This window comes from Crocodylus porosus, unplaced genomic scaffold, assembly GCF_001723895.1.
Source record: "Crocodylus porosus isolate Cpor-Errol unplaced genomic scaffold, CroPor_comp1, whole genome shotgun sequence".
Taxonomy (NCBI): domain Eukaryota; kingdom Metazoa; phylum Chordata; order Crocodylia; family Crocodylidae; genus Crocodylus; species Crocodylus porosus.
In genome coordinates this window covers 9,657,573-9,683,848 of record NW_017728929.1, presented here as the reverse complement: position 1 = coordinate 9,683,848, position 26,276 = coordinate 9,657,573, and the positions used below count along the sequence as shown (strand labels likewise).

Here is a 26,276-nt window from a genome sequence, read left to right as displayed (position 1 = left end):
CACACAGCTGTGTAGGTTTGGCCTCAGGGGTAGATTTGTACCTTATAGACCAACCAAAGTAGATATATAGATAGATATAGATATATATAGCATATGTCTTTGTGAGCTGAAGCTCATTCCATCAGCTATTGTGGCTGTGATATAAAAAAATCTACTTTGGTTAGTCTGTGAAGTGCAAGTCTACCCTGCCTTCTACTTGACTTCAGACTAGTAGGCTCACTACATCTTTCTGACACAGCTGTGACATGCTTCCCATTCTTTGTCTGGCTATATCAGTCCCACATTCCTTTTAATTGATTGAAGTTGCTGGTAATGCAGCACTTAACTTTTAATTTGTTTCCCTTTGCTGTAGCAGTCTGTCTTCCCTAAGAGGCCTGATTTCGTAGTCTCAGGATGATTCATTTATGCTTGTACTCATGACTGGTCATGCCTGGGTGTTTCCAATCCCTCCCTGAGCTGTAGCTGCACCAGACTTTAGGGCTGTCTTGCTTCCAGTGACCTTGCTAAATGCCAGGAAGTTGGACTTTTTGAGGGTGGAGTTGGAACAGCAGAGAGGAACAGCTGAGTAATACCAACAAAACTAATGCTTCAGACAGCCTTGGACACCCTGAGGGGGTATCTGTATTGGTCGGTAGGGAGGAGAGGACAAATCACAAACGAGTTTGAATAGCATCAAAGGTCTTGTCATGTTGAAGATCTCATAATTTGAACTTTGTGAAAGGTCTTGCTGGGTAGAACAGTCCACTTGTACAGCTGACCATCATCTAACTTTAAAATGTGTTTGCGGGGGTGTGGGGGTGGAAATTTTCCCACAGAACAGCCTGGTGCCTTTTGCTGTGCCTCGTATAGACACATCAACAAGTCACAGGGCTATTGTGCAATTCTTCTCTGGGTAAACTGACTCTGCTAGAGAACAGCCAGTGCTGTCGTCATCTCCCCACCCTTTCCCACGAGATGCTGTTCCCAAACTGCTGCACCTCCTTCAGTTACTGAGTAACTCTTTGAAGTAAGAATAAAAAATCTGCTTTGCCAGATGTGTTCCTGCTGAAAGGACTCTGATTACTGACAACCTGGGAGTCTGCTGTCCTCTGGTGGAAGATTGTGAGTGCTGCACATGGCTGGAAATAAATCTTTGGTGTTGGTGATATTCATTCACGCAGATGAGAAATATGTATATATCTACTTGTTGCTAAAGCCCTCTCCACATAGTAATTAAATGATACAGCAGGGCCTTGCACAGGTCCTTATGCCAAAGTAACAGTTTTTTAAGCTTGGTTATGATCTGGAGAACCCAGAGTAGTTCTGTCCTGCTATACAATCACTAGCTTGCTTTTCACCCCCAGCCCTCTAATTAACTTTTAAAAGGTTCTGCTTCCTGGTAGCCTTACAAGAGACAGATGCCAGATATGAGGACACAGAGGCCCAGAGCTCAAAGACAGATTTAGACATCTAACTCTCATTGGAGTCACTGGGAGGCGAGCACATAAGTAGGAGTAAAACATCTAAATACCTTTGAGGATCTGGGCTTTTCTGTGTTAAGGTGGGTAACTGAGTTTTGATAGGAGAGTAGCTTTGGCCTAAGATAGGGTATCAATACTCTGAAAGGGCATTCTAGTCAGTTTGGACTATTATATGCATCTTGGACTGTGTAACCTCTCCCTGAGCTTGTGCAACTTCTCCTAGAATAGTGGCAAACACTGCTGTCTTCCAGTGCTCTATTCGTCCCTCATGTCCTTTTCTTTGTCCTTCTCTGGTGCAGTGAGGTTTGCTTGGCTTACATGGTACAGGTAGTTTTCATGGGAGTCAAACTCTTCCAGGTCCCTCTAAAGCTTGTGCAAAGTAAACAATTCTATAATCCTATCTGGCTGATTGTATACCTGGACCTGAGTTGCATTACACTCATCCCAACAAGGCTGAGACTGGGGTGAGGGTGAATGTGTGCTTTGCTTCACATCTTTAGTAGGCTCTGTATGAGAGAGTGCCTCTATTTATTCAAATGTACCATTAGTGTTGTGCTTACAGGACAGAGGGTAGTTGTACATGTAGCAGGCAAAGCACTGAAACAATTGGGGCCAGCAGGCAATTGCAATATGCAACAGCATGTTTCTTCCCCTAGCATGCCTACTGGGGGAAGGAAGCACTTGTCTTTCGCCAAACCCTTGTGATGCTGATTACTGTCTTCGCTTGCATCTAAGATGACCCTGAATGTAAGACCCCTCTCCCCACCCCCCTCCCCCCAGTAATTAGATTCTATACATGGAGAATGTGTATATATTTGTTATAATTTTCTAGGGGTGTAGGTTGTAGCCATGTCAGTCTAAGGACATAGGTAGGCAAGGTTCTTTGGGTAAATCTGATACCTTTTATTAAACCAATTCAAATAATTATTGGGGGGTTGTCTTTAATTCATCCCCCTCTGCTGCTGCTGCAGGGGGTCAGGTAGTGTGGGACAGGTGGAGAATTCGAGCAGCTTGCCCCCTGCTTGTGCCTGCCTACTCCCTCCCCTACCCCTGCCCAGCCTTGGACCTCCCCTGCTCCTTCCCTTTGCCTCTGCTCCCCTTCCTCCCCCAGCCTCTGGTCCTTCCCTTCTCCTTCCTTCCCCCTCCCAGCACCAACCTCTCTGCTCCCCCCACCCTTAACTTTGCTGGCAGGCTCCTCCCCTGTTCAAGTCTGGGGCACTAATCACAGCTCCATCCCTGCCTCCATAGCAGCCTTGCAGGCCGCCCACCACTACTATGGGGCCATGCTCGAGGCCCCAGGCTGCAGTATGCATGGAGCCTGCTGACATAGAGCAAGCCTAGGGGTGGAGGGTGGGAGAGGGGAACAGAGGCTCTCTGTGTCAGGGGAGAGATGGGGAGAAGAGGGTGGTTGCAGAGATGGAGGAGAGATGGGGAGGGAGGGTAAGCAGCAGCTGTAGCTTTGACCCCAACCTGGGGTCAGGACCATGAGCTGGAGCCACAGCTGCAGCAACCATACCACTACCCTTGTACGCAGTTCTAAGGTAAGGGGCTTTTTTCCCCATGTAAAATGCAGGAGGGAGGGGGCAGGACTGCTGTCTAGAATGGAATAAATGCAGTAATAATACTCCGAATGAGCCGTATTACTGCTGCGCAGGCTATGGTCTGTGGGAAGCACCTCTCCCTTTCTCCAGAGGCTCCTGCATGGTCTGATGGCAAAGGACTGGAGTCAGCTTTTATTGCAAATTGTGGTTTTGTTTTTGCTTTCTCTTGGCGAGAAGTACAGATCAGGGTGCAAATTAAGGGGGAGCTGGGGGGGGGGTGCTGAGCCCCTTCATAGGAGATGAGAGCCCCTCTGTAAGATTTGAAAAATGTCACTGAGGCAGGGGGTTGTCTCCAGCAGGATTAACAAGATGGACTTGTTAATCAGTGAACCAGTTTAATTATTTTTTCGCAGACCCTTCTAAGAATCAAAGTGTAATTCAGATCCTGACTCCTGACTTAAATAAAAGCAGAAGCATGTATTAGCTTATAGCTTAAGGGAAGCTTATACCTCAGTGATGAATTTCAGTGTCTTTTTCCTTTCTTGTTAGTTCCTGCTAATTTTCCATAAGGCTGCAGCTGGAGAGCTCGAAGAAGACAGTGGGCTATTGACACTGGCAAAACTCTCCGAGATAGATGTCTCAACAGAGGGAGTTAAAGGAGCCAAGAACTTCTTTGAAGCTAAGGTATGGTGTGGTGATGAGGAAACTGAAAAAACTTGCTATGCAGTTCTTAGTCATTTCTTAAGTGTATTCTGGGAACTTCTTGGCACTGGAGAGTAGGTCAGCGTTGCCAAGTGACTAAATCTGAAGGTTCACCAATGTGAGAAGCTGTGACTCTTTCCCTTTTAAAAAAAAAAAAAAAAAGCCCCCTACTTCCCTGTCCTGGGTCATGCCACTTCTTGTTTAAATTTCTGAGTGCCCCAGATGGCATTACACAGCTATAAAATAATTTATTTTGCCAGGATCTGCTTGTCATAACAGTGGGTTTTACCCCTTCAGGAGGTGTTTTTAACAATTCCGCAGGTAGGCCTGTTGATCATCTCTGCATCTGAAATTGTCATTTAAATAGCAGTTTTCATTCTAACTTTCAAAGAATTGTTTATAATAAGGCTCTTAGACCAGCTAACAGGATTTTCCTGTATTAGAGCACTGTGAACTTTGATTTTGAATCCAATATTTCAGATTAGAGTTTGATAGTTATTTGAACAAAGAGAATTAGAGTTGAAAAAAATGATGTGAAATTGTTTGGATAAACATTTTTGGGTGAAACACAGTCTCTCCAAGAAATCCTCTGGATAGGAAAAGAGGCCTATTTGTTTTACAGAGGCATTTCATTTAGAGCATAGCAGCACTTGCACAGCAGAGGTATTGAAACAAAACCTGGAAAGTAGGGCTGAAGAAAAAATTACTTGCAAAAGTATGCTGCTTTTAGTCAGAACTCAGTGTGTTCATGGACAAATTTTCAAAATTGGCCACAGTTTGGGGGGAGTTTTCTTGGCTGTCCTCTTGCTCAACACCCCCCCCCCCAAGTTTTACTGTGCATATTCACTTCTGGGATGATTCAGTTATACTTTTTCTTTCAACTAATGAAGGGAGAACACATGCCTTAATATGACAGGCCACTATTGAATGTGTACTTTAAATCTTATAACCTGCAAATTCAAGTTACATTTGGCTTTCTTTTTTATTTAACTCAAAATGACATCATTGCTAGTTTGAAACTTAAATTTCTTTCAAAGTGGGACTTGCATCTACTCATTCCTCTCTTCTGCCAAACCCTCCCTCACCTTCTCCCCCCTCCCCCACATTAGCTCTGCTTAGTGGAAACTAATAAATGCTGCTATCTTTTCATTGATTTGAGAATAAACCTAAGCCAACAGGTCCATGTAAATATCTTCTGTTGTATCATTGATATTTGATTGAGCTCAGCACAGCATCTAATTAGGCAGCTGAAGATCTGGCTCAAACTCCAAGTCTTTTCCTCAGTTCATGTCTGAAATTCTTCTTTCCCTCTCCTATCCCTCTGCTTTTATTTTCCAGGTTCAGGCTCTTTCTTCAGCCAGTAAATTTGAAGCAGAGATAAAAGCAGAGCAGGATGAGCGAAAGCGGGAAGAGGAGGAGAGGAAACACCGTCGAGCAGCATTCAAAGAGTTAAAGTCTGCTTTCACCCAGTAACTAACCATCCATTCCACCACTGGAGATTTGCACATAATTTGGTACGTGTCCACAAATTACACCTTTTGCCTGGAGAGAACCACCTGGAGACGGAATAAAACTTGTTAGTTTCACCTTCCCTTCTCATTTGAAGCTTCTGTCAGATTTCAAGCTACCTGGCTCTTGACTACCATATATTCATAATAATGTGAACAATAAGAGCTATGTATATATCCTTCATTCTGAACTGTCAAGTAGCACTTGAAGGAATTAAAACCAATCTTAATGCAAGAGCAAGTAGCAAATCATGGATGAAGATGGACTAACATATCTTCCTTTAGTTCATAACCAACGCTATCTCTTGGCTCTTCTTTCTTGAGCTTCTAAAAGTCTTTACCTCCCTTTTAGTATTATGTCTTGCTTACAGGCCATTAACAAAGTCTCAAGTAAATCAGGATGTATAAATTATAGATTAATTTCCTGTATGTTTCTGCTAATGTTGGGTGTCAGGCATTGTCACACATCCTCTACTTTTATTTTTTCTTCCCGCAAAGTCTCAAGATGGGCTTTGTGGGAGCTCTGTGAAGAGGGATGTGTATAAAATGAATTGTAAGTCTCATACTTTCTGCTGCCCAACAGCATATACTGAGGCTTCCAGCTTTTAGTATATGAAATATCCTAATAACTCTGTAGTAAGAAGCTGGACTTCCTCATAGATCTGATAACCCTAGCCTTTGGCAGGAGAAAAATGGCAACACTTTAAGTAATAGAAAGTTGGCAGTCTGTTTTTTTTTTTGTTTTTTGACTATACATCTTCTGTCACTTTCCTTCTGTACTGATCTACTCCATGGCCTCACTAGGTCTTCCAGCTCTGGAACTTTAAAGTAAGGAGATACATTTTTTTCTAAGGAATTGTCAGCTGAGCAATACAGATTGATGGTGCCACTAGTCCTTCACTTCTAGAAATCTGCTTTAATTTTAAAGTCATAAATGAGTTCATATAGTCACTACTATATAAAACCACTCTAGCACACTATAAACAATTTCTGTTCAGGAAGGGAATAACTGATAGGTTTCAAGTCAAGACAGAAGTGTATTGGACAGAGCTGAGTCTAGAAAACTCGCATTATTCTTGACTTTAGCTGACGGTGTATTTCATAAGTACAGGAAAGGCATCCATAAATTTAAGAACACCATGAGCTTTTTTTATATATACTGAAGGCCATTGAGAGAGGGAAAGTTCTTCCTCTTGGCTCTTGCCCCAGTCTGTCTTCCTTTCAGAACAGCGCATACCAGGGGTCTCAGATTGCTCCTCTGTATCTTCACCTGCCTATTTTGCTGCTTCAACTGTGAGCACTAAACTGTGAGCATGGAATAATAAATAGAAAAATGTCTGCTCTTTAATGTTGGGTGGGAGAACTGCTGAACAATTAAACTGTGTATATATCTCCACAGATTATATTTTATAAATCACGCTTTTTTAGCTAAATATTTATAATGTTTTTATACTTTAAAACAAAACAGATAACTGCATCTTTGATTATTTCTACTGTTGCTAAAATGTATAAATAAAGCCTTCTTTATCCACAGTTTTGTCTATGGCTCATCTTAGGTCTTCATACCATTTTATTTAAGAATTGCCAGCACTGATCCTAGAAGTCTCAAATGTCTGCACACTGCACAACTCCAATTGTGAGGAGCAGATAAATCTACAACCTCAAACTTATGTTTCCACTACAGCATAACTTCCTAGCTATGCAAAAGCTAAAGCTTTTCATCCAGAAAGGCCTGGTGTTGTATAAGGGCATTAAATACTGCCCATTTTTAAGAGGGGTAAAAAGTTTAATATCCCCTCTACCATGGTGTCCTGTTCCTTGAGGATTCTATATTGGTAAAGAAACTGAGGGGCGGTTGGGCCCATAACCTTTATGTCCTCAGATGGAAGGACAGAAGCACAAGACACTGGTGGTGAAAAAGGGGTGGGGAGGAAGCAAATACCCACTCATGTATGGAGTGCATGTGTACCAACCAGTGAAGTCCAAGTGGATATTATGAAGCTGAACCTAGATATGAGGTATGTGATCTGATTTGTTGTTGTTCTCTGAGACTGTCAGGTACAGCACGTAAGGTAGCTTTGGTGGCTGTGTTGATAGTTCACCAGATCCAAATACCACAACTGCCTGGACCATGCAGTGACCCTCTTAATCATTAACCCTGTCTTTTGCCTTGGTTTCTCCAAAAGCCTTGGCATTACAGAGGTTGAAAGATATAGATCGCTCTGTGGCCAGAGGATGAAAAGCATCTGAGAGGGAGCCAGGACTGGAACCTTCTCTGGAATACAATACTTGGCATTTCTCACTCTGGTCTGTGGAAAATGTTTATTGATGGATGCAACCCTGCTTGTAAGAGAGACTCTTCAGTACTGGGTTTTTGACTGACCATGTGTGGCTGTCTGAGAACTATCAAATTAAACAATCTGTTAATAAGTTGTAAAAGCATGGCAAATGTAGGGCCAGAGATGTATTTGTTACTGTATTGCACCAAATACACTGGACTTTAGATAAAATTAAATTACCTTGTTCCACTGCTGACATGACGCGTACCTGTGGTGGTGTCGGCCAGAAGCTGGAGTTTTAAATCTTTGTATGGAAGCAGAAATACTTTACATGTCAAGCAAATGGCTCTGCATTATGGGATATTTTTAAGAAGCTTGTCTACACATGAGGGATTTGGTTCCCCAGTCTGAAGTTGATACAGATGTGCCATTCAGGATTGCCAACCCAAGAAACTTGGGCTTTTTGTCAATCTGTTGTTCTACTAACAACCAAACTTTCTTTTACTGACACTTTTTTTTAATACTGGTATGTATTTACATAATGTAAATGTAATTATTGAACTGAGCCCTGCCCTGCTGCCATGCACCAGTTAGAAAGACTGGGTTCAAATTTAGGAGGTTTAACCCCAAACATAGTAAAAAATAAATGAATAAATAAATAATTGTCAATAAAACGTTTTAATATGTATAACATATATATTTATACATATTTAAAACACTTTTATATAAAAAATAAATATCCTTGGGTTGGCACCACTGCTCAACCACAGCAATGGCTTTGCCCCATGGTGCTTCCAACCCAAGGGTTGTCTGCTTGCTCCCATACCTCATTGTTTCTCACTGCACACTACACCATGCTTCTCCCCCCAGCCTTACCCCATCCCAACACAGGTGCACATCTACAACCCACAGTATTGCAGAATCGGACACAGTAGCAGCAACAACAGCATGTGGCTAGAGGGGCAGGGGTCTGCAAATCCCTGAGAAGAGTGCTGTACTTCTGCTTGGACACCAGCTGGCAGTGCTCTATTCTGCTCTGTTAGTCTTTCAATCAAGCTGTGGTTGTTTTCTATCAAGCAGACTGACAGCTTCATAGTTTTATGGACTTGTGGGGAGCCCTGTGGGCTGGAAGTTGAGCACTACTTGTCAGGGTCTTTAGCCAGGAAGCTGGCTTTACACGGTATCAAGAACTTGGAGGAACTTCCAAAGAATCATTTCCCTTCTGCCACCTTGGCAATTAACTCAGAGACTGAAAATAAAGCCTTCTGTGTTTCTGACCTGCTGGGAATATTATGTGCTATCAATCACAGGTGAACAAGTACTTTTTACTATAATCGAAACAAAGGCTGGTGAGATGTATTTACTGCTGCATCTTAAACACTGATATTTTACTATGCTGATTTTTCTTTTCAAAGGCTATGTAGTTCCTAGCTCCACATGTATTATAAAGTAAGATGTATCTTGTTTCTATCAAGCTAGGACATGGTGAAAAGGATGGGTCAATAAAGGTGCTTTTAGTTAATTAAAGGTCCTTTGCCTCACTATCCCAGTTTTGCAATCAAATTGATTTAGTGTTCCAAAGGATTTCTACCCACATAATGACCTCCAGTAACCAGTAGTAGTTCTTTTAGTTACACCACGGCTGAGTTTAGCCACACAGGCAGGAGGCGGGGTAGATTTGCACCTTAGACTAAATAAATCATAAGATGCATAAGCTTTTGTAAGCAGTGGCTTACTCCATCAGCTGCTATGGAGGGACTGCAGGAAGCAAAGCTTCAAATAGAAAGCAGTGATTAGAATACGAAGGGTCAGGAACCAGGAGGAAAAAAGGAGGGGAGTAAAAAAGAGAAAAACGAAGTGGTTAAACCATTGAGGGACATAGGTGTTATAAAAGCTGAACAAGATGATGGGATAAGAATCCGTAGTCTTGATTTGAACCATATTTAACACAACCTGCCCTGTAGACGATTTCTGCGATTTCCAGATCAAGTTAGTTTTTAAAGTTGTGGTATCTAAGAACAGTTGTTCTGAGGTCAGCAATGGATTAAACAGTCACATGTTTTTTAAGTTCTTTCATTGTTTTGTGGTTGACCGTAAGGGAAACCTTAGAACGAATCTACTAAGATACAAAGGTGCTGTTTGAATTTCCTTATAATATTATGCAAAGATACTTCTGCAGAGAAAATATTTTTAGAACATCCCTTGAAAATGTATTTGGGCTTCTCTAGCCAAAAAAAAGGGTCCAACTCTACATTTCTCCCAGATCAGTCACAGGCTACTTCTGAACCCTCAAAATAAAATGCCATGAGTTATTTGCATGATCTAACTGATCTGTCAAGAAAATGCATTGGAACAATGTTCTCTAGTAAACTTGCAAGTTCCTGTTCTGACATGTGGGGTGCCTCCCTCCCTCCATGATCTCTTTTTCATGCTGCTGTAACCACTACCAAGAAGCTGGGAAAATTGAAATCCAAGTAGTCATAGGCCAGAAATCTACAGTTTTGCTACAGCCAGGCTTTTTCTTGCCACTTTCCTAGGGAGGAGCTTTGTTTTAAGATTCTTGTTGGAATGTGATTAGTCTTATCATTTTGCTGTGAACTCAAAACACGTTCAAGAACCAATAGCCTTCTTAGCTCATTAGCTCAGAAAATTGTGCATATTCACTGTTATGTCATCTAGGGCCAGCATTCAGTGTGCAGTATCAGGTATTTACCAGCCTCCAAGATTTGAAATAAAAACCAAATGTGTTTAGGCCAGAACTCTTGATAAAAGAATGTTTTTTTCCAGCTGCAAATGGTCATTCCTTTGGTGTTGCATAATAGCTAAAAATAGGTTTTATGGCTAAAATAGCCAGCATCAAGCACTAATATGGTTTTTAAGACTATAAATAAACAAATATTTTTAGCTGGGAAAGCCCTGCCCTATACTCCGGCTGACCCAAAAGCAGATTACATTTGGGATCTGCAAGAATACTTGTAGGTGATATCTTATATTAGACCATCAGTATGGTTTGTATACACCAAGGCAAGCTTTTGGGTGTGTCAGTACCCTTTCTCAGGCCTCTGAGCCAGAAGCAGACATAGCTGAGATTAAGAAGCAGATGGAACAAAAACATAAGTAGGCTCATTGTCCCCTATGAACTGCAGGGGTTAGGGCAGTGAGCCAGGGGTTAGGGCAACCAAGTGTCTTGAGATCCTTTCAAGGGTACTATGAGGTGCTACATAATGTTAGTACTGTTAGCTGTGTAAACATGGCTCACAAATAGGAATCCGTAACATTAAGGACATTCTCACCCAGTGTGGTCTTTCTGGGTCCTTTGCAACAGAAAAATTGCTCTATAATTTTTCTGTAGTCAAAAATAAGTGAAAATTTAAGTGTTGGCATTTTCTGAGGGAGGCTTTGAATCAAATGAAGGGTGCCGTTAAGTGCAGAAAGGTTGAGTCGGGGAGTATAAGGACAATTATGATGGACCACAGAGTCACTGGGATCTAGTTATAGACTATCAATTTGTTGTGCTTTAAAGCCTGTACACCAAGGCCTTGGTCTTCACGGCCTTCAGTGCCCTGGCAGCACCAGCAGTCCTGGCGGTGGGTGGCCACAGCTGTTGTGCTCTTGTACGTGGCAGCCAAGGCTGGTCCATGTTTTAATGCAGTGTAGTCAGGTCGGAGCTATGTGAGAGGTGAGGTGTTTTTAGGGGGGATCTCTTTCACAGACCAGCGGGGCAGTTCAGATGCAGTTAACTTGCTTCCGAAGGACGCTGTGCATCGGCCGCTCGCCATGAAGCTGGCTCGTAAGAGCAAAGTGTAACTAAGGCCCAGCTCTACCATAGCCAGTCGGCTCTCCATCCACCTGGAGGGCTGGTTTTGCTAGGGTGACTTGGCACGTGTGGCCGGTGTGAGGCGATTCCCCAGAGAGCTGTGGTACCGCGTGGCAGGGGCCGCAGCGGGTACATCGGGTTGCTGCCCGCGCAGAGCTGCCTGGAAGGCGATCCCGGGTCACTCCGCACAGCCGAACCACAGCGTGACGTCAGCAGCGGCGGGCCGCTCCCCGCGATGCGGAGGGCACTAGAGCGCATGCGCGTCGCATCCGGGCCCACGGGGGCGGGGCCCTCGGTCACGTGACTCTGCGTGGCGGCGCGACCGCCATCTTGTGTTGTTGGGACTGAGGCTTCGCTTCGGCTCCGTAGGATTCCCCGTCCGGGACTGCAGGTAGCGCCGCCACCCCGCCCTCCTGCCCGCTGCTGCCCCTCTCCGCTCGGGCGGCCCCAATCCTGTCCTGTCCTGCCCCGCCCCGCTTCGCTCTGCTCCGTTGTGGGGCTGCGCTGCGGCTGTAGGCCTAGGCCGTGCGCCGACCCCGGCCTTGCCTGCGGCTGCTGTCCGACGCGGGGCGGGGTGCGCCTCCGTGGGGCGACGGGCCCGGGCGCTGCTCCCTGGGCCCGGCCCGGCCCACTCGTCCCGCTGCCGCTCTGGGACCTGTCAGTGCTGTACGGAGGCCGCGACGGCTCGGGCTGGGCCTTCCCCTCCGCGTGGGAGTACGTCCTTCGAGGCCTGCGTTGTGGCCGCTGGTCTTAGGCAGGTTTCAGCCCTGCGTCCGGGCTGGGCCTGTGTTCCTGTGTGCACCTGTAGCAGCCGTCCATACTCCTGCCCTGGGACTGTGTTTTGGGAGCCTGAACTGCCTTTCACTTGGGTATTTTTTTTGTGCCTCTTCCTAACTTTTTATCTCCTACCGTTTGCCTTTTGTGCCTCAGGAGCTGCCTCCTGCAACCCCTTGCAGAGCCTCTGTAGGTTGAACCCTAGACTCCCAGAGCAGTGGGGCTGGAAGGGACCTGCAGGGTCACATCAGGCGGGTCCCCCCGCACAAGGCAGGATGCATCTTTGTCCAAACCCTCCCAAATGACAGCGTTTAAATCACAGGTTTAAGGCTGGCTTTCTTCTTCCCTGATTCTGCTGATTTGGTTTTTAAGGTTACTTTTTTATTGTTGAGAAGGCTTGCTGGAAGTATGATAGCCCTTCTCCACAAAAGTTACCATAGCAGCCGAGCAAAGAAAGCTTTGTGTCTCATACTTTTAAACTCTCCTAGTAATGCAGCCAGCTCTGCTACTAGAAGCAGTGAAGGATGAGGTATCTGTTTTTTGTACTTAATTGTCGATGTCTCTTTCAGCCACTTTGTGATGGTGGAGTTTAAAACAGCAGCAACAACTACACCCCATTAGCACTAACAACAATAACCAGCAGCATTGCTGTAGGGGGAGAATTTCTCAAAAATGCTAGTGTAAGTGTTGGCCCAATTGTAGGGAGTTGCAGTTGGAGCGTGTGCCACAGCTTGGACTTCTCACTAAATGAATAAATGAAATGTAAGCATTTGCAGCCTGGTAAACTGTTTTACATGGCAAATGAGTGTTATCCACGTAAATGGCAGATGTTGCTGTAAATGACATTTTAAGTATTACTCATATACTTGTCTCCACTGATGTCTGGAGACCTCTTTCAGCTGCTTCAGAAAACTGCATTAAATCCGACTCTCAACTTCAGGAGCTGGGCAGAGCCCTATGTTGTCTGGGAAGATGGACATGCACAAAGATGATTTCTCAACACATTTGTTGCATAGCTTTTTCTGAACATCTCTTTTTCTAATATTTCCTTTTCAGCACTGTATAGAATTAAAATTCTGTCAAAGCTCACTGCTGCTGCAGGGAAAAGCACCAGTTGTGGACCCTCCATGCTGCTGCACAAAGAAATGGCTGTTGTGCATGCTTTCCCTGTGCCCTTGCTGCCAGAAGTCATGGTGGCAGTGACTTGGCTCTAGTGCCTGCCCTCTACACGTCCATCTTTGACCCAAACTGGGTCACTATTACTGATGAAGCTCCACGTTGGTGGACTGGATCAAATGGTTCTGCAGGTTGCTAGCCCCTATTGTAGATTATCTAATGCATCTGATAAAATGAGCTGAGGCTCACAAAAGTATATGCACCTTTGACAGTTTATGAGCTTCATCTTTACTCTGCCTTCTGCCTCAATATTTGTCTTGCAGTCTTTGTTTACTGCTCATTACTTTGGGAATAAGGCATCTTCAAGGGATTGTAACCCATGTATGAAACAATTTCTTTTAATGCCTTGAAGATCCCTGCTTCGTGAAACACACTGACTTGCAGGGTGCCTAAAAATAGGGGTTTTGCAGGGGTTTTTCATCTAAAAAATATTCAATAAATATAAAACCTTAAAAGTCAGCCTTTTCTGTGAAAAGCTTGTATTGGTCATAGTTGAATATAAAGCTGTTGTAACTGAAAAGTTGGTGAAGAGTGACTTCATGTCTTGTCCACACCAACCTGCATCCAGTTTTGCTTTGTATATAGTTTGTGTGTATGCACGTGCACACGCACACGCTCTTTTCCTTGTATAATTAATTCACTTTGAGCATGGTGAAAAGTCTCCTGCATCAAGACAGGAATATCCCTGTGAGTGTGCATGTCAAAGGAATGTAAAGCAAGCAGGGAGTTCTTGAGAGAACTGTTATTTGAAAAGGGTGTCAGCAGGAATTCAGGATTTCTTAAAGCTAAAAATTGGAAGAAGAAAAATTAAGTTGATGGTGCCATTCAGAGTTATAAATCCTTCTAAAACAGCCTTATTAAATTATCCATCCTGACTGATCTGTACAATTGAGATGTGACTGGTAATGTACCTGCATATTGTGGTTCACATTGATCCATGTTAATGTTTAGGATAGATTGTCTGATAGTTGACAGATCTGCCAAAGGTACTTTGAAGTGTTTTAAAACACTCTCAAGGGAAAAGCAGTTTGACACCTTTAGATTAACATGACCTAAAAAGGAGAATTGGGGGTGGGAGGTGGGAGCTTTGTATTGGTGTTTTTGTGCAGCTTTATTGTATTTAGATTGTGAACTCTAGTTTTTCTTTTGTTTTTAAAATTTGAAATACAAAACTTAAATTTTGTCTTCCTTGCTCTTGTTTGAGATCTTCTTGAAAATCCAGTTAATAGGCAGTAGTATTTTTTTTTCAGTCAATAATCAAAATACCTTTTTTAAAAAATGTATTACAGACTGTCCCATTGAGGATTTAAATTAAAGAGATGGAAACACTCTTGTTATTTTTAAACAGTCTGATTTATAAATCCATTTCCCTCTGAATTATTCAGACTTACCTTATTTGGTGTTTATGGTATCCCCTGTTCATGTTCAGTGACTATTGCAAATAAATCAGATTTTGATTTTAAATGTAAACAGTTGGGTTTAGAGATAACAGCATAAACAAACAAAACCCTTCCTGGTTCCTTTTTTAGACCAGAAAGATGCAAGAGAATGAACTGTATTTTCCTTTCTACCTGTGCAGGTTTCCTGTAAGATCTTTAGAATGTTTTGGTAACAGGAAGCTCATCCCTTATTGCGAGAGACATCCATTTCTCACAATAAAGAGGCTTTATTAATGCATTGGCATGTCTTATTTTAATTCATCAAGTGATATATGAAAACAAAACATTTGATATCTTCTTTTGGCATCTGTGTCCTCTTTCATGGGAATGAACTACCTTATCCAGAGGTTTTCTTTCTTCCCCATTTCTTGCAGTCAGGTTTTGAACTCTGTGTTCAGCCTGGCAAAAGTGGTTTGACTTGAAAACTTTTCACTTATTGACCAGGTTACAACAAATTTTGCTTAGGCTGTACTTAAAGAAATTAGGTTGCATCAAAGAAGAATTATTAATGTTTAAGTAATGTTTTTTTATGGTGTATGTGAATAGCTTGTCATCTTGTGATTGGTTGTAGCATATGAAACATAAAATTCTACTGCATTGTATTATTACAGCAGACTTCTGTAGTTCAAATGATAACAGCAAATTGTGAAGACTTAGGATCAGAATCTTATTCCTAGCTTTACAAGTTTGTATGCTTACCTTTCCTGCTAATTGTTTAAATACTGTATTTACCTACATATGAGATGACTTTGTCATATTAAGGATGATTCCTTAGTAATTAGATTCTATACATGAGAAATGTACAAATTGGCTATACTTTTCCATGTATAGAATTTAACTGTTGGAGAGTCATAAATTTGTGCTGTATCCTGTCCTATCCCTCCCCTATCTCTGTAGTGAGTGGGAAAAACAGTGACAGGGGGCAGGCAGTGGGATGTCAAGTGGCTAGAGCCCTGCTCCTTACCGCGCCCCCCCACTCCCCCCAACTGGAGCCTGAGGTGATTCTACTGCAATTGCTGCTGCCTGTGTGTGGGCTTACTTTAAAAGTTAGTATTTTTTATTATGGTTAAGTACTGAAATGTACTTGCTTCCAGAAATTGTTTTTTATGTTTGTTGTACATTAGGGGTGCACCAATAAAGACTTTTTTGGCCAATACCAATGGTCAATTATTAACCAGCCATATTGGGCCATACCAGTGTGATTGCCATACTGATATGCGGTCCTGCAGCTTAGAGAGCAGCATTGGGTCAGTAAGTCTGGGGTGGTGGGGTGTAGCAGATTGAGGCCCCCACAAAGAGGGAGGGAGTGGGGCAGGACACAGCCATGGGCAGCTTGTACAGAGGGAGAGGGGGGTGGCTTCCACTGCTGTGTGTACCCCTAGGGGGGGCATGGGGAGCATGTCCCCTTGAATTGTTCAGGGACAAGGGCAGACTGCTTGCTGATGTCTTGGGGCTGGGGGCTATGCTGGTCTCTTCCCAGTCCGAGGGGCTGTGTTTGCGGCAGGCAGTAGTGTTGGGAGGGAGGGCCATGGGGACCCCTCCGTCACTGTGGGGTCCTTGAGCTGGCCCCTCCCCACCTTGCCCCACAGACTTACTGGCCAGACGCAGCTCTCCAAGCTGCCGGGCTGCCTTCTTGGCTGTGCGCATGCTGCAGCCATGCACATGCACGCAGCATTTATTGATAACATTAGCGGCTACACCAGCCAAAAAAAGCAGATTGCCGATAATGTTAATTTCCCTGTTATTGGTGCTGATCTGATGTGGGCCAATGTATTGGTGCAACTCTACTGTATGAGCTTATGAATTATAGCATTTGACTAGCCTGACAGCTACTTTATGAAGTCTCTGCATGTTGAGAACTTTGAGCCTTCCAAAATGGCCTCATAGAGCTTCCACAGGTACTAGAAATGAGGATCCTATAGAGCTCAATGGATTTCAGGGTGAGGAAGGACCAGGGATGCTAGAAGAGTTCTAAAGAATTCATAAACTGTATGGTAGCAGGAAAAGCTTGTGACCCTGAAGAGCTGTATCAGTAGTGTTTGGAGAGGAGGGGATCCTGTGGAGGTCTTTCAGGAAAATTTGGAATATTTAGGGGCTCTGTTTGTTCTCTTTGTTTCAAGCATGCTAATGCTTTAGAATAAGGATTGCTACAGTATAGGTAGGTCATAGAGCAATGCAGTCCAAAATAAAGCATCTGCCCAGACTTAAAAATATTGAAATGAATAGTGGCAAAGGTACACAGATATGCACATGGTGAATGTCCGAATATTTAAAGTGGAACTGTCCAACTTCTGAGTGGCCAGAGTCTGTACAGTGTGCCTTTCTGCTCACACAATGGAGACTGTACTGTGTGGGGACCCCATGGCCCCCAAGTCATGGCTCACCTTGGCCTCCCATGTCCCTAGGGGCAGAAGCAGGAAGTAGAAAGCTGGAGGAGGGAGTGGAGGTCTGGATGTCATGAATTAATGTCTCATGGGTTACATGTGGTTTCTGGGCCACCAGTTGGACAGCGCTTCAGTCCTGCCTTCATCTTGTCCAACAGGAAATACTTGTTTCATTGTAACCACAAATTAAAGCACATTCTGAATCTTTCCACTACAAATGAAGACATTATACATCATATAGATGTGCATGCTGTGTCTCCTATATAATACCTAATGTTTGGAGTGTCAGGAGTTCTCCTGCCCATGTGTGGAGTAGATTGGGTGATGGTAGGTTTGTAGTTTCCTTCTGGAAGGAAGACTGTGATTCACGAAGAGTGATGAATCAAGAATGTGTTATCGGGATTTTATTGTATATTGATATAGTGGATGGTTGCTCTATAGTTTGGAGGAAGCTAGAAAAGAAAGGTAGCTTCTGTTTGTTTCTTTTATAGCTGGAGGCTGAATAAGGATATGGGGTATTCCATTTTTTTGTATGGGCAACTTGCAGTTAGTGTTTTTTGGGGTTTTTAAAAGATATTAAAAGTCTAGTTTAATTCCTGCAGAAGTCAACAGAAGCCATTTAGACTTTTTGTTTCAGGCCCTGTCTACATCAACTATTTTATCTTATTGTTCTGCAGTAATGCTTGGGAGCCTCAATTAGGATTAGAGTAATAATGTGCTTTGCAGTAAAGACACAGGTACAATACCGGTCCAAAACTGTTTTCAGTTTGCTTTGAAATGCAGTAGATTAATTTATCACTTGCTGCTTTACTTTCTGTATTTGTTTTGGTAATATACTATATTATAAAATGTAAAGCATACCGTGTATTTAATACCTTAAAGTTATTTTTTCTAATCAATAAAAGCCAACCCATATTTGTACTGACACTTCAGAGCAACTCCCTTGTCAAAAGAAGACTTTATAGTGGGTATTTTTAAGGAAGTATTTTTAAAGAAGCACTTTCCAGTGAAAAATGTAGAAATGCTTTGTCATTGTGGGTTTTTTTTAGTATTTGGTGTTCAAATTTTGGGAACATGGACAATCTTATAATGCATCAATAATACTGGGACAAAGGCCAAAGAAGCCTTATACTGTAAGCATATACAGGGGTGCACTGATAAAGATTTTTTTTAGGTTGATACCGATGACCAATTATGGACCAGTCATATCAGCCAATACCAAGCCAATTGATGATATGCAGCTTGGAGAGCAGAATCAGGCTAGTAGGTCTGTTGAGAAGGGGGGGCATATAGAGGCCCCCCACAGTGAGGGAGGGAGTGGACTGGGATAGGGGCAGATGCTGCTTAGCTGGGCTTGGGTGGGGCATTGGATAGAGCCTGGGTGGCTTGTCCAGGGGGCACGGAGGCTCTCACCAGTGGCAACATGTAGGGGGTGCATGTGCACCCCCTGAGAGTGCTGGTACAATCCCTGACCAGCCAGGCTTGCCACTTAGGTGATGGGAAGAGAGGGAAGGCGGGAGTACCAATGCCCCCCTGCAAGTTCTGGCTGATTGCTGCAGCTGCTCTCAGAAGTGGGTGCAGTGATTGGCTTCAGTGACTAGGCAGTGAGATTGGCTGCAGGGAGGCCCCCCCCCCGTGGTGGAACTGATCGCGGGGGGGCACGTGCCTCTCCTGACTAAGGTGGCACAAGTTGCCCATGGCTTCTGCTGCTGTGCACACCCTGGGGTAGCCATGAGAGACGCATGTTCCCCAGATCTGTGCATGAGACTAAGGTGGGCTGCATGCTCATGGCCAGGGGCTGCACCAGGCTCTTCCTGGTGGAGGCTGGGTGAAGTGGGTAGCACTGGCACTTGGAGGGTGGGCTATGGGGGGGCTGTAGCCACAACAAAAATCTCCCTACCCCCACCTGGCCTAAGCATAGCCCCAGCTTGGCTCCCTCCCCCTGCCAGGGAGAGCCCAGTGCAGCCCGAGCCCCAAGTGCACAGCGAGCAACTCACCTTACCCCACCCACATCTGGGGTGCATGTGCCCCCCAAGCCTCCCCTGGGGTGGGCACAGGAGTGGGAGGCACCCCTTGGACAAGCCACCGTGGCTCTGCCTTGTACCCTGGCCTGCCCTGGTTGGGTAGCACCTGCTTCTGCCCCAGCTTCACTCCCTCCCTCACTGTGGGGGCCTCAATCTGCACCAACCTCCCCAGATTTACTAGCTGGCCACTGCTTTCCAAGGTGCTGGGTTGTGTTCCTGGTTGTGTGCATTCTGAAGTTGCGCACATGCATGCAGCATTTATTAGTGACAGTATCGGCCCCATCAGCCAAAAAAAAAATTGCCAATAATGTCAATTTTCCTTTTATCGGTGCTGATACAATACAGACCAATGTGTCTGTGCACCTCTAGAAATATACAAATGGTTTTGTTTGTAAAGTGAGCCTTTTACGTGCCTTACTGCTAAAGAACATTCGTAGTACGCAACTCCAGAATGTTTTAGAGTAAGGAGTGACTGACTGTAAACCTCCAGCGTTTCTCAGACCACCGCACACTCTTAACTGAAAGCAGGGAGAGATCTCTAGCCATCTGCAGCCCACACACGCTGACCTCATGGACCACAATTGGAAACTACAGTTGTATAGCAGTTGAGGCATGGTTTATGAAGGTGGCACTCTGAAGGTTTTGGGTTCCATTCTTGAAGTAGTTTGTGGCAGTGAAATGGTAACTGAATAATTCCTTAGTTGTCAGCATGCTGACTGAAGAAGTTGACTTTGTGGTGTTTCACATGTTAATAGAATGTCTGGGCAAGAACATTGATCTTCTGTAGAATGTATCCGTGATATCCCGAGCCCAGGTTTGTTAGAAGGCTTTTCTGGTTAGGGTGGAGTGGGAAGAATAAGGGCAACAATGTAGTGACAAATTGTATCCCAGTCGTTGAGAGAGGAGAGGGTGCTGTCATTGGACATGCATGATGTCTTGAGTGTGTCATACTTATCTTTGGCTTAAGGGCTGTATAATAAATTTGGCACCATCATTTGGTTGCTGCAAATCAACCAAAGGGTTGAAAATCCCCCCCCCCCCCACCTCCACATCCCTCCTTAGCTGCAGGAGAATTAGGTGTTCCTTTTCTATCACTGTTCATTCTTTTAGGTTCTGTTACAAACTTTGGGTTTGGTAATTGATAGTTTTCATTATTCTGTTTCTTCTTTCATTCCTCCCAGTTGTTTTGAAGGGGTACATTCTTCTTTAAACTATCTTGTCATCCCTCTCCAAATTAGCTCGCGTCAGCCTCTTAATGCTCTTTGTAGTCCTCTGTATAATACCAAGGTACATGTCTAATGCTGTTTACTGAAGCGTTCTAAAGAGCAGCTGTGAAAGTATGCTCAGACTGGCCATTTTTTCACTCTGTTGCTTGAGAATACTGCTGATATGGCACTGAAGCTGTCAAAAGACTCAGTCTTTCTGTGTTTTGAACTGGAGATTTATGTCCATTCTTGAGAGTTAGAAATACAATTAAAATACGGAGGCTTCGGTTCTGCAGAAATAGCTTGCAAGTACTTCAGTCCACTTGTTCTGCATAGCCTAGTGCATTTTTCAAGCCCTGCTTTGTTGGACCAGAAAGCATGAATAAATTATGAATCAGGACCTCCCTAAATTAGGGCAAAAGTTCACTGTGCAGTGGCATCATTAATCTTACTCTTTTTGCTGAACACCCCCCTTCCCCCCCCCCCTTTTTTTTTTTGCTGGCAATTAATGTCAAGAGGCAATTTAATGGCATGGTTTTTGCCTCTTGTCCACTCAGTGGCAGGGGGAAGTGCAGCAAAAGAGAGATTAAAGGCATCACTGCACCACATACTTCCACTGCAATTTAGGTAGGTCCCTAATTATGAAGCCAGAAGGAACCATTATGATCATCTAGTCGGACAGTCTTTATAACTGAAGCCATAGAATTTTCCTGAGTTATTTCTGGGGGGAGGGAATCCAATCTTGTTGTGAATTCTCCATTATTGGAAATTTTAAAATCAACTCTCAGTTGTTCCACTAGTTAATTACCCTCATTGTGAGGGGAAAAAAGAAGAAAAGTGAGCTTATTTTTAGTCTGTATCTGTCTATGGTGAATGTCCAGACATTGTTTTTTATTATCTGCTTTATCTGACACATTGCAGAGCCCACTTTTATATGGCTCTACAAGTGCAGAGATAATAGATGATTTTTATGAAAGGTGCACTGATACATTGGTCCATATTGGTGCCACCGATAAAAGGAAAATTGACATTATTGCCAATTGGCTTTTTCTTTTTGAGTGATGTGGCAGGTACTGTCACCAATAAATTGTCTCTGTCTCTCTCTCTCTTCCGTTGCTGTGGGCTCCCTGTGGCTCCTGTCATCTTTGAAAGGCAGCCAGGAAGAAATAGATATTAATTTGCTACATTTTTTGGGGGGCCTTGTGGGCCAGATAGAATGGCCTGGCAGGCCAGATGTGGTGCCACCGGCCATATTTTGCGTGCCCCTGCAATAATCTGTAAGGTCCTTTCCATCCCCTAATAACTATGAAACTATGACCCCACACCTTGGCACTCTTCACTAAGGGTTTGTATTCGAGATTACCACCCTCCCCAAAATAAAAAAATAAAAAATAAAAAGATGTGTGCACTAATTAGTCCCCACTCGTGACTGGAACCAGGTGTTCTTGTCATGAGTCCTGGGTTGCTCCAAAAGTATATATACAGAAGAGGTGCCAGGGCAGCCTGGACCAGCTCCACCTCATGGAGGGTGGGACCACACTAATTGTATGTGCCACACTGAGAGAAGGGCCAACAGAGGGATTTTGAGTGAACTGTACGCAAAGTTGTGGCTCACCATGGTTGGTAAAAGAGTTGGTGGTAAAGGGGGGCTGTGCTTATTTGGCACGTATATATATGTATCTTATTCAGATGGGCTACGCTAACCTATTCTTGTGGTAGGTTCCCATCAGCGTGTTTGCCTGATGAGAGCCATGTGTTTTATAGTCACGCTCAGTGTTAGCTGCATTTAATCAGCTTCATAGTAGGTTTTCATTGCTAAGCTCATGATGCTTTTGGCAGCAGTTTAATGATGGTGCATTTAGTGAGATCTTGTTGTATGTGACTATAGGACGAGGGGGCTTTTTTCTCCATGCCAACTGAGGCAAAAAATCTTGTTTTGTATTCAAGTGAATATAGTATTGTTTTTCCCTTTCTCTTATATAGGTGCACTGATATATCAGTCCATATCATATGAACACCAATAAAAGGAAAGTTGACATTATTGGCATTTGGCTTTTTTTGGCTGATATAGTTGATAATGTTGCTGATAAATGTCGTGTGCATGTGCACAGCTGCAGCATGCACATAGCCAGCCCAGCAGTTTGGCGTGCAATGTCCAGCTGGTAAGTCTGTTGGACCAGGGAAGGAGAGGGGTGGGGAGATTGTGGTCCCCATGGTGAGGGAGAGATTGGGGCAGGGGCATGTGCTGCCCTGCTGGGGGGGCACAGAGGGGTGGAAGTGACTTCTGTTGCTGCACCCACCCCGTGGAGACGCATGGGAGGCACGTGCCTCCTGAACCTATGCGTGGGGTGTGGATGGGCTGGGGGTGGTGCTGGGCTTTTCCTGGCGGGGCTGTGCTCGGGGTGGGCAGTGGCACTGGGAGAGCAGGCTGTGGGGTGGGTTTACAGCCTCCCCAAATTTGCTGTAGTCCCCCTTCCCAGTGCTGGTACCACCCGCCTCAAGCACAAGCCCTGGCTCAATCCCCTTTCCGGGAAGAGTCACATACTGCCCCAGCCTGCAGCATCAGCTCACCCTCATCCCACGCATGGGTCCAGGGGGCGCATGCCCCCCATGCCTTTCCCGGGTGTGTGTGCAGTGGCAGAAGCCATGCCCTCCCCTTCCCCGTTCCCTCTGGACAAGCCACTCATGGCTCCCTCCCAGGCCCCACCCCACCCTGGCTGGGCAGCGCCTGCCCCAGCCCCAGTCCTTCCCTCACTGTGGAGGCCTTGATCTGGCTCTCTACCCCTTACCACCAATAGACTTAGCAGCTGGATACTGTTCTCCAAGATGCTGGGCTTGTGTATTGGCAGTCAGATCGGTATTGACTGATATGGCTTGTTAATAATCAGCGATTGGTATTGGCCCAAAAAATCTTTATTGGTGCACCTCTACTCTTACTATGTACCACTTCAATATCAGTCATCTAAAAATAATTGGTGATTATTATTTTCTTTTGGGCCACTGGTAAAAATATTTGAATATAGGACCAAGAACTGATCCCTGTGGAATCTTCTAAAAACACAGCTGCTCAGTGGTGTATTTCCTTGTTTATAGTTGCATTTTAAGAGTTCTGAAACTATGTAATATGCCATGGTTTTATGCCATATTACGTTAATAAACATTTTTCGGTACCAAGTCGTATGCCTTAAACAAATCTTGGGTATATTACATCAGCACTACTACCTTTTTCAACCAAACTTGCAACTTAATCCAAAAAATGAATATGACAGAATCTATTTTACATCTATCCCTGGTGACTGATATTAATTAATCAAGTCTTAAATGTGGGTTTTAGGGCCCAGTATTAGCTGTTATCTTATTCTGTCTAGGATTGATATTAGGCTGACAAAGTTTGCAGCTATGAGTTATCTAATGTACCCCTTTTTTAAATATTAGCGTAACATAGCATAGGATTTTTCAGTTCTTGAACACTTTCATAATGTTTGAAGACCTATTCACACTTAACATTAGTGGTCCAGAGAACTTCTCAGACATCCTGCACCCAAAAACTTTGAACTGACTGGTCAAAATTTTTAACTCTCTGGACCACTTTGACTAGCTTTTGGTGCTGCTGTTGGAATATAAAGTTTTTTATCAGCACAATTATATATAATCTAGTGGCTCTTAGCTTTTTCAGACTTGAGTTGCATCTTGCTAGACTCAAAGCACTCCTCAAAATATGCTGGCACGTAGCTTGTGCTTATTGCTTGACTACAGCAATTCTTTTGTTGCAAAGAATTTAGGAAGACCCCAGTGTATCAGAATGTTTTTGACACTGGATTCCTATTTGAAATTGCGGGTTTATCTTGTGTAGGTATTTGCACACCTGATAGTGTATGGCACTGTCTAGAACCCTGAAAATGATTTTAAGGCACCCCAGGGTGCTGTGACACCTTTGTTGAGAATCACTGAAATAATTATCATTTTTCTTTGTCTAGTAGTAAAGCATTATTGCTATAATTATTTTTGTTCCAAATATACATAAATCTTATTATTCTTACGTTTGTTGGTCCTAGCTTTCTCTGTGTTTTTCTGCTTCTCATCAATTTTCAGTCAGTTTCTAGATTGAAATGGCTATGTAGAGACATGCATGTTTCAGATCTCCTAGGTTACACTGAATTACTGGGAATAAAAGACAATAAAGTAATTATCCAGAGATGCTATATACATGTTGACATTTTAGCAATATGTTGGTAAAGGGCAGAGTGCGTGAAAGAGCAGGGCCTCTAGTTCTTTTCCTGAGTTCACCTTTAGGAGAGGTGAAGCAGGCAGTGACCCATAATGCATAAATTACAATCAGAGCAGCTAACTAATGTTTAAAAATCTCTTATAGTTAATAAAGGCCAGGTGCATAGACTTGTATTTTCTATTGCCAGAATGAGGACCAGGATCTAGGAGTCAGTTTATATATCCTCTTAATCTTTCCAAAACACTTGACAAAAGACCACCATGCATTGGGGCAGGTTGTCAGATGATAGAAAATACCAGTATTTGCTAAGAATCTTCTACATGGTTTCTTACTCTTCTGCTATTATTGTATATACAATGATCCTTTTAGGGGATTAATTTTAGGGAATTTTAATCATTTCAGTAGCTTGTATATTTTTGTTATGTTTAAATGACGCTTGATTATCAAATGCTGCTGCTTCAGTGGTTAACCCTAAGAGAACGTCTTACATTTTTCTCTACTCACCCATTTTACATCTCAAGAAATTTTTAACTGAAGGCTAATAAATAGGATCCCAGGAGTGATCCCATTAGGATCACATAAAAGGACTGGAAAGTCCTAGGTAACAAAATAAAAAACAAAAAAAACCCCATGTTAAACCCCTAGGTTGTGAACTGGTTAAAACAAACATTTGTATTTAAACTTACTGCAAATTTCAGCAATAAACTATCTCTAGTTTTTTAGCTGGTAACACAGAAACAAAAGTCATTTAAAGGCATACTGTTACTGGATTGCGTTTTGACATATAAAAGACAAAGCTGCCAGAAAATAAATCCCATACCAGTCTACCAGTCTTCTCGCTGGTGGTAAATTGATGAGATTTCTTCTCTTTACTATGGACAGAAACAGATAGTTGGTCTATAAGTTTCGGTGCCAGCCTGGGAAGCGAGTTTTCTGTCACTTGACTGGTCATAGACAGAGCCAGCTTATGTATAAATTCTAGCTATTTAGATTTTCCAGCTCATTAATGTTTTGCTGCATATTTTTTGTTATAAGAGCTTAGTGGTTTATGGAGAAGTCTTTTTTTTCCCTGGAGTTGAGTACGTTTCTTTGAACCTTAAAAAATGTTTGTCTCTAAGCTTAGACAACACTGATTATGGAGATAGGTTTAAAAAATAAAAGAACAAAACCTATATTAGTCTGAGATCCGGAATTCAGGACCTTCAAATACATGCTGAAGATCCTATATTCAAAGTAGTTTGGCCAAACAGAATTGCACAAAAAGTCATGAGTTATCAGACTAAATTGTGGGTATTTTCACACCCTCCCTTACTTGTATCTAGAGGTGCACCGATACATGGTTCCCCTACCAGATTGGCACTGATATGAAGAAAATTGAAAGTATTGGCAACTGGCTTTTTTTTGGGTCTGATTGGCCAATAAATACTGCATGCATGTGTGCAGCTGGCCAAGAGTGCATCCAGCAGTGTGGAGTGCAGCTGGTAAGTCTGTTTTGGGGGAAGAGGTGTGGGTGGACAGATTGAGGCCCCCACAGGGAGGGAGGGAGTGGGGCTAGGGTGGGGCAGGTGCTGTCCCGCAGGGGCAGAATATGGGATGGAGCTGCAGCTCATTGGGAGGGGGCGACAGGAGGCTCCTGCTGCTATGCGCACCTTGGGAGGCCATGGGAGCAGCGTATGCCCCCAGATCTGTGGATGTGGTAGGGTGGGCTGCTGCTGGGGCCAGGGTGGCACTGGTTCTTC

The 26,276-nt window shown here is 43.6% G+C and overlaps 1 protein-coding gene across 1 annotated transcript in view; it reads left to right on the top strand.

The window, feature by feature from the left end:
- Positions 1-6,744, top strand: part of LOC109315383 (EF-hand domain-containing protein D1-like) — a 29,903-nt gene extending 23,159 nt beyond the window's left edge. Inside the window, exons 4-5 of the mRNA XM_019543056.1 lie at positions 3,551-3,685; positions 5,042-6,744. Coding sequence (XP_019398601.1) covers positions 3,551-3,685; positions 5,042-5,176 — 270 coding nt within the window. The 3' untranslated portion in view covers positions 5,177-6,744. The remainder of the gene's footprint in view (positions 1-3,550; positions 3,686-5,041) is intronic.
- Positions 6,745-26,276: the final 19,532 nt, after the last annotated feature.